Source organism: Oncorhynchus tshawytscha, linkage group LG18 (assembly GCF_018296145.1).
Source record: "Oncorhynchus tshawytscha isolate Ot180627B linkage group LG18, Otsh_v2.0, whole genome shotgun sequence".
Classification (NCBI taxonomy): Eukaryota; Metazoa; Chordata; class Actinopteri; order Salmoniformes; family Salmonidae; genus Oncorhynchus; species Oncorhynchus tshawytscha.
In genome coordinates this window covers 36,790,439-36,800,164 of record NC_056446.1, presented here as the reverse complement: position 1 = coordinate 36,800,164, position 9,726 = coordinate 36,790,439, and the positions used below count along the sequence as shown (strand labels likewise).

Sequence of the window (9,726 nt, the reverse complement as noted above, 5' to 3'; positions counted from 1 at the left end):
GCACACGCAAGCACACACACACACGCACACGCAGCACACACACACACACACGCACACACATGCACACACACACACACACACAGCGATACATACTAATTCTAATGACATGCCGTCCTGTTTCACCGTGCCTTCTTTCCAGTGTGAGAAGTCTGCAGTCTGTAACTGCTGTTCCGCTGTGTGATGTGTGTGCTGTGTGCTCTGTTTGTGTCCTGTGTGCTGTGCGTGTGTGTGTGTGTGTGTGTGTGTGTGTGTGTGTGTGTGTGTGTGTGTGTGTGTGTGTGTGTGTGTGTGTGTGTGTTAACACAATCCGCCCTCACTGACACTTCATTTTATAAATCTACATTCATCATTTGAAAACAACAACGATAAGTTTAGTCATTGAGGCAATGCTCAAAGAGACGTTTCTCTGTTCAGATTACTTAGGTGCATGAATATTGATATTTTATATGAATATTTTATCATTAACATAAATCAAACTATATCTATAATATAACATTTGGTGATATATAAATTATACAATTGTTTAATTAAATATATAGATTAATGATCAATTGTTTAATGAAATATATAGATTATTGGTCAATTGTTTAATTACATATATAGATTAATGACCAATTGTTTAATTAAATATATAGGTTAATGATCAATTGTTGAATTATTAACCTTTTATTACATGCTTGTGACAAGGAGTGTAATACGGAGGTCGTTTCCTTGTTTGTATCATTTCACAGCATATGGTGGAGAGCGTCCACACACACACACACACACACACACACACACACACACACACACACACACACACACACACACACACACACACACACACACACACACACACACACACACACACACACACACACAGACACACAGACACACACACACACACACACACAGACACACACACACACACACACACACACACACAGACACACACACACACACACACACACACACACACACACACACACACACACACACACACACACACACACACACACACACACACATACACACACAGACACACACACACACACACACACACACACACACACACACACACACACACACACACACAGACACAGACATAGACACACACACACACACACAGACATAGACACACACACACACACATAGACACACACAGACACAGACACACACAGACATAGACACACACACACACACACACAGATATAGACACACACACACACAGACATAGACACACACACAGACACACACACACACACACAAACGCACACACACAGACACAGACACAGACAAAGACATAGACACACACACACACACAGACACACACACACACACTCCCACACACAGACACACAGACACACACACACACACACAGACACACACACACACACAGACACACACACACACACACTCCCACACACAGACACACACACACACAGACACACACACACACACTCCCACACACACAGACACACAGACACACAGACACACAGACACACAGACACACACACACGTTACCAGGAATGTCCCTATTCTGAATGGAAACAAATACTTCATTAACATCCACCAACTCCCAGGAAGAAAATGTAGTGATCAAACATCCTTGTACTTGATGTCCATGACCCACAGGAGATCTGCTGAGACAGGCTATCATTCATGTGCTTCTTTGAATAACACACTTACAGGCTGCTGTATGTACATAGACCCTCCATCTGAAACAGCAACATACTGATTATGACCATGCTTGATCAGATACCGTCAAATGAGGATCTTAAGACCACGGGGGGGGAACAAAACATCACTGTCCCGCTCCACTCTAACACATCACAATAAAGATCAGATTTCCACAGTAATGGCCAGAGTCTTCAAACTGTCAGGAACGTTTATAAAGTTTATACTGAAGTTTATACAGTTTATGTCTCTGCATGAGAGAAAGAGAGAGAGAGAGAGAGAGAGAGAGAGAGAGAGAGAGAGAGAGAGAGAGGGGAGAAAGAGAATGAGAGAAGGAGAACGAGAGAGAGACAGAGAGACAGAGAGAGAGAGAGAGAGAGAGAGAGAGAGAAAAGGAGAAAGAGAACGAGAGAGAATTACAGTACAGTTTTACAGTCAGAAGGTCCAGGAATATGCTGATATTCTGGTTCTCTTCTGTTCCTCCCAACATGAGCATGACCTGTAAGGCCCATCGCTGCAGGCTAACTAGCTGGGCTGAACAGGTCTTCAAACAGACATCATAATACAGCCAAGATATCTTGTTGACTCAATCAAACTGGCAGTTTTGTTTACCCCTTCTTCAACCTGACATCCTCCTTTTTTCTCTGGTCTCATTCCCTACCTCCTCTCCTCTCCCTACCTTCCTACCTCCTCTCCTCTCCCTACCCTCTCCCTACCTCCTCTCCTCTCCCTACCTCCCTCCTCTCCCTAGCTCTCTCCCTCCTCTCCTCTCCCGCCTCTCCTCTCCTCTTCCTACCTCCCTACATCCCTCCTCTCCCTACTTCCTCTCCTCTCCCTACCTCCCTACCTCCCTCCTCTCCCTAGCTCTCTCCCTCCTCTCCTCTCCCTCCTCTCCTCTTCCTACCTCCCTACCTCCCTCCTCTCCCTACTTCCTCTCCTCTCCCTACCTCCCAACCTCCTCTCCTCTCCCTACCTCCCTACCTCCCTCCTCTCCCTAGCTCTTTCCCTCCTCTCCTCTCCCTCCTCTCCTCTTCCTACCACCCTACATCCCTCCTCTCCCTACTTCCTCTCCTCTCCCTACTTCCTCTCCTCTCCCTACCTCCCTATATCCCACCTCTCCCTACCTCCCTTCCTACTGTCCCCTCTCCCTTCCTCCCAGATGGGTGCATTGCCTCCACGGCTAACCTGGGGGATGTTGCGTGATACATGTGTTTGTATGTATTTGGATAATTAATTTGCAGGGCCTATATTGCAAATGCAGACATGAACACATGCAAACACATAACCTCACACACACAGATGACTACACACACATACACACACATACAATGCATGCTTACACACACAGACACACACACACAATGCATACTTACACACAAAGACACACACACACAATGCATACTTACACACACAATGCATGCTTACACACACAGACACACACACAATGCATGCTTACACACACAGACACACACACAATGCATGCCTACACACAGACATAGCTGGACAAACGTAGTTTTCTACTGTGTTATTGACTTGTTAATTGTTTATTCCATGTGTAACTCTGTGTTGTCTGCTCACACTGCTATGCTTTATCTTGGCCAGGTCGCAGTTGCAAATGAGAACTTGTTCTCAACTAGTCTACCTGGTTAAATAAAGGTGTTCTCAACTAGTCTACCTGGTTAAATAAAGGTGAAATAAAAAATAAATAAAATAAAAAAAGGTGGTGAGATAGATGGTCAGATGGACATATACACACACATACACACACACACACACACACATACACACAGATTCTACATTCTCTCTCTCTCTCCTTGTCTCTCTCTTGTCATTCTCTCTCTCTCTCCTTTCTCTCTCTCTTGTCATTCTCTCTCTCTCTCCTTGTCTCTCTCCTTGTCTCTCTCTCTCCTTTCTCTCTCCTTGTCTCTCTCCTTGTCTCTCTCTCTCCTTTCTCTCTCTTGTCATTCTCTCTCTCTCTCCTTGTCTCTCTCTCTTGTTATTCTCTCTCTCTCCTTGTCTCTCTCCTTGTCTCTCTCTTGTTATTCTCTCTCTCCTTGTCTCTCTCTTGTCATTCTCTCTCTCTCTCCTTCTCTCTCTCTTGTCATTCTCTCTCTCTCTCCTTGTCTCTCTCCTTGTCTCTCTCTTGCCATTCTCTCTGTCCTAGTTTACAGTCTAATAAACCAAATTCAGAGATTATCTAAATTGTATTTCAAGTTAAAGTTTAATCATTTAAATGTTGGGTCAGTAACTGTTCTATCCTTCCCAGACATAAATAAACACATACACACACACACACACACACACACACACACACACACACACACACACACACACACACACACACACACACACACACACACACACACACACACACACAGACACACACACACACACACACCACATTAACTCATATCCTGTAAGCTATCGATCTGAAGGTAAGTCATATGGAAACGACAGTTAGAGACACCCCTTTTACCCTGTGGACCTCTGGGTAAAAAGCAGGACAGTGACTGACCTGTCCTCTTGAGACAGACACACAGTTTGAGATCTTCCTCATAGGTAACTCTAAGTCGTCGGTGTCGTAGGTCAAACGGCATTAAAACAACAAACAAAGACAAACAGAAAATACTCAGTTTGTTCCTTAGATCTGTAAGCTAATGAGTCACAAAGAGGAGTAGACAGGGAGTTACTATAGTGGTGGAATGTCCCCTGAGCCCTGTGTGATGTTATGAGCTGCACCCTGGGACTGTTGATGGGTTTAAACACAGTCCTGCTTCAGGCTCACCTGTCCATCACCCTCACCGATTCCTCTCAACTGAATAAAACTGTGGGGTGATTCGTCTGACAGAAAATAACACTGTTTCTGCCGCTAACCCACAATGCAGTTGTATCGTCTCTTACAGGAATAAATGTGATCTAACTATACATATAGTAGGTGCAAGACAACAGGCAACCTCTATTGCAGTACTCATGAGCAGTGAACACATTATCTGCATACTTGGGGAAGGGGATTGCTGTGAACCTGATGAAAAACACCTGTAATACCAAATTCCTGTCCTAATCCTGTTGCTGATGAATTAAACTGACACCAATTTGGACTCCTCTCAACCTGCTATGAAAAGAGAATCAAACCACCTGATTTTTGTATTTCTCAGGCCTGTAAGACAACGGCATGATTGCTGCTGTTTGAAAGGTGACAGCGGAAGTCAGCCAGCTGCGGGTGACAGGGAACACGGCACAGCAGATGGAGGCTGCATGCCTAGGCTACACCAATGTTACGGTCTCATCAGCCCACGAGGCCACGTCACAACTGACAATAACAGGATCTACACTGAGAAAGTAGTCTTTCCTTAGTCTTGGTGAAATTTTAGAAAGTCACGTGACGTGCAAAATACGTTTTGTTAAAAAAGACATTGGTTAAATTGAATTCTTCACGCTGTCATGATTTTATTAGCTTTTTAAAAATTATTATTAATTGGCATTGATATTTGAGGTCGGGGATTAAAACACTGAAAGATTAAAAATGATAGAATATAAAGAAGATTAAAACATGTAATAGAATGGGTTAAATCCAGTGAAAACGGGGGCAGAGTAAATGATTAGTCTAGATGTTAAACGGCGAAGTGTGGGATAGAACGGGTCTAACCCTGCTCAACTAGAAACACATTGGACACAGATTACATCACAGACCTCTGTTATGAATTAGCTAGATTAGGCCACTATGAAATTGGAATTTATGCACGGGAGAGAGCACTGGGAAAACTCTGGATTGATTTAATTGATTTCAAATTGGATTATCGGACTTTTTTAAAAATCATATGCCCACAAGCATCTTCAATCAGATGTAGCCTAATCTACAACATAACAGGTCGTGCCTGGAAAAATCACATCGATAAACTACACATGACTCATGATTTAAGGCAGTAAATGAAGGCCTTCCTACTTGAATCCACCAGCGTAGAATCCACAACGAAGAAGCAAATAGCTCAAACATTTCGGTGACCTTTTCGGTGAATACTTTAGATACATTTTCCATTAAGTTATACCAGACGGCTGAACATCGACTACATTTGTACAAGCTTGATCCACATGCGCTTTCTTGGCCCCAATAATTTAGTATTCAGATTGGGATTTTTGTAAATAAAGTTTAGGTCTACAATGCACAATATACCGATAAAACGCCTATGCAGCAGCAGCTGCCGCGGTGAAAATAAACTAAAGAAACTAGACTGCGTAGAATAATGACAGAATTAACATGCACCTGCATTTCACACTGACATAATAAATAGGGAGGATGTGGCAGAGAATGATATAGGCAATACCATCCTCAAAATGCATGACTGCATGGGCTAACTGAAATAATACATGATCTCAAGGAAATCATGACTGAACATGAAGACAATATATTTCACGACGCAATGACCATGGCACTATTCTAAATATTGGTGCAGTGTGTGTGTGTGTGTGTGTGAGACAGAGAGAGAGAGAGAGAGAGAGAGAGAGAGCGAGAGAGAGAGAAAGAGAGATAGATAATATAAATTGAATGATAAGGCGTTATGTATGACTAAAGTCTAATTGCAAAGAAATGTCAAACCTTCCAAGAAGACGAGACGGCAGGCTATTCATCCTAACACAGTAGCGTATGTCTGTCACATGTGTTCTCATCATATTGTACTTTAAAACACATGCAATTTGAATAGAACATAGTTTCCCAAACTATGGATGATGATTGGGTCGTGTGTCCTGTGTGGCTCAGTTGATATTATGGGTTCAAAAATAAAGAAACATGTGAGGTCTCCTGATATGAAAATGGTTTTAGAACACCTATTCATACAAGGGTTTTTCATTAACACTTGACAGTTACCCACATGGACAGAAATGTAGGAATGTAACAATAAGTGACTAGAATTAATAAATACGTTAACTTTGTAAATTGTAAAATTAAATAGTACGTTTTGGTTGCACAATTATTTTGGTTTTAAATGTTAATGAATGATTGCATAAATATGCCCAAAACATGCACATATGAAGGCGTAATAATAACCATGAATGTACTTGAGATTTTCATGCCATCAGCGGGTCTTCACAAATAAAGTTATTCTGCACTTTCGATTTTTTTAGGTTTTGCAGCTCGTGCTTTAAAATCAGACCATCCCTCTTGGAAAAGATGAAAAAGCGGTTTACAATGAAACATAAACAGCTATAGAAGAAGTGTTATAGTATACAGTGCTTGCTCCAGTGCTTGCTCCACTATCACACTGCAAACATGTCAATTCATCCTAATAATTGCCAGTGATAATGGTAATTGAATTCAGTATTTTATATACAAAATTCCCATATGTAGGCTATTATCAAATGATCTATAAGGTGCTCATACTCACGTCGTATTGTTTCTCTTTGAGACAGTGATAGGTGCTGAGGGTTCCCCTGCTTGCGACGGGACATTGCCCCTGCATCTACTCTGGCATCGCCCGGAAAACTGCGCGTGGGTTCGGCTTGCTCCGTGGTGCTCCGCTGGTCTGGTGCCCGGTAACTTTTTCAACGTGCTTCCAATTGAGACGACTAACATGAAGCTACAGTGAAAAAGAGCCAATTTTTTTTAATTGTAGTTGTTGAAAGGCGGGTAAAACGTTTGTCAACTGTCCAGTCGGCGCAGAATTATTTCACCCTAAGCGCAACACCTGGAGGGGTTAAACTGTTGGAGTTACAGCAGACACATGCAAGTTCATGCAAATATTTCTGCTTGGTTATTTTGTGTCAATAACCTCAACGGAATTATTGCAATAATTGCAGAGAATAAAAAGAATTTGAATTCCGACGAGGTGCCCTCTGCCCTCTGCGATCACTACTGGGGTAGCCTACCGTGCATGCCACTCGTCGCTCGATGGGCCAATATTCGATTCAACTGTCACCTCTTCTCCTCTGTTATTTTCTTGCAGAATTACAACAAATGTCCTATTAATTCAATAACTGAACCCCAAAAATTCCACCGGTGTTGGGTCTGCCAGGTGCTGTGAGCTTTGGCACCATTCAGTCCTCGCCGTGCGAGTCTTGACAGTAGCGAAAGGAATGGCACAGAACTCTCCGCTCTAGGAGTTGACAGAGGGAGACGGAGACAGACCAACAGCCAGCCAGTCAGACACCTCCTATTTTTCTCCTTCCAAACAGCCGAGGTCCAATGTTTCCTGATGTCTCTTTCTCCTTTCACAGTGACGAGTCTACCCTATCGCTTTGGGAGAATCCCGCGTGTGTGTGTGGCTGGGATTGCCTCCGTAGAATGGGATAAGACTTCAGATTCAAGTGCGGACGTGACGTTGCGTCCACGCTGAGAGAGACATCAGTGCGACTTGGGAGGCGACGAGCAGTGACTCGCGCGCCCATTAGTGGGCTATCGTTATTGCTCGCGTTTGGCGCGTGCGGGAAGGAATCAAGTGGACACGGAGAAACCAAAACAACCCAGTTCCGGTGCAGACGAACGGTTCCAAATTGGTTTCACAATGATATGATGGCATATCATGTCACTGATTTCAAGGTCGATTTTGAAAAAAACTTTAAACTGTCAGTAAGGCTACTTTGAGTCGGATAAATTAATTGAAGACTGACTTTTAAGCAATACGCATAGAAGCGGGTTTCTTCAACATTCAGTACGGACATTGGCTTTTCGTAAATGCTATAGCAATTTTTCCTTAAGCCTATGTTTATCACTAATGCAATGTTTCAGTTATTTATAATGTTGCACATTTGTAGGCTAGAAGAAGACACGTAGACCTACAGAACAATAATGCAAAATAATAAACAATAATTTTTTAAAAACTATACATTGTTGTGAGGACAATATATTTAATTGTGTGCATTTATTACGATTCTTGAATTGATTGATTAATTGAGGTAGCGAACGTGTAATATTTCAAAGCAAGAAAAATAAGTGGGAAAGCAATCATTTACTACAATAGACAGACATACTGCACAGGTATGTCAAGGCGGGAACACCTCCCCTGTGTTCTTCTACATATTCATCCCTGCCTTGTTGTGAAGCAACAGTACCCTCTGTTGGCATGACGACGTTACACTATATGCCAACCTTCCCCTATCCTACCTCTCTGTCTGTTCATTTGTTTATAATAGTAGTTCATTTTGATTTCATTTTACAGAGTGGTAAAACAGTTGACCTGGATACACTATCAGATTTTCTCACATCATCTGTTGGAAAGACGATGTTGTTTATACCTCTTAACATTCCCCTGTATCTGTGTCTTAAATCATTGGATTTCATTTTACAACATGTATTATTAGCTAGTGGTTCAGAACAGTTGACCTCTCACCTGTCAAATTTCCTCACGTAATTGTTCATTTAAATGCCACTTAAATTGCCATAGTAGTGATCTCCATACCACCATTCACAATTTCAATGTTGATAGGATGGTCAGGTTATCAATGAACAGTACTAGGGTTAGAGCCTCCTTGAGAAAAATATCTTACTGTCTGGTCATAAATTGAATGATGAAACTAAATGATCCACTTGAGAGATATGATATAACGGTACCAGATTCACTTAGAGGTGATTTATGGGTCACTTAATAGCTAATTGTTATTTTATGCACTTACATAGTTCAGTGCTTCAGGCATGTAGATGTCCAATCCAAGGCCTTTACCTCAGGATATCCAGTTCATGCCCCAGTTACTGTAAAATAAGGACATTCTTCTATCTGATTAAGTATAATTGTATTTTTTTAAATGATTATTATTATTTTGAACATGTATTTAACTGGGGAAGTCAGTTAAGAACAAATTCTTCTTTACTATGACGGCCTACCAAAAGGCAAAAGGCCTCCTGCGGGGATGGGGGCTGGGATTTAAAAAATATATGTATATAAATATAGGACAAAACACACATCACGACGAGAGCCTATACAACACTATATAAAGAGAGACCTAAGACAGACAACACTACATAAAGAGAGACTATACAACACTATATAAAGAGAGACCTAAGACAGACAACACTACATAAAGAGAGACTATACAACACTATATAAAGAGAGACCTAAGACAGACAACACTACATAAAGA

At 41.9% G+C, this 9,726-nt stretch overlaps 1 protein-coding gene across 1 annotated transcript in view; it reads right to left on the bottom strand.

The window, feature by feature from the left end:
- LOC112218026 (B-cell lymphoma/leukemia 11B) overlaps positions 1-8,059 on the bottom strand; it is a 66,605-nt gene extending 58,546 nt beyond the window's left edge. Inside the window, exons 1-2 of the mRNA XM_042301001.1 lie at positions 7,519-8,059; positions 7,038-7,229 (exon numbers count right to left, since the gene is read on the bottom strand). Coding sequence (XP_042156935.1) covers positions 7,038-7,101 — 64 coding nt within the window. The 5' untranslated portion in view covers positions 7,102-7,229; positions 7,519-8,059. The remainder of the gene's footprint in view (positions 1-7,037; positions 7,230-7,518) is intronic.
- Between the last annotated feature and the right edge of the window lie 1,667 nt (positions 8,060-9,726).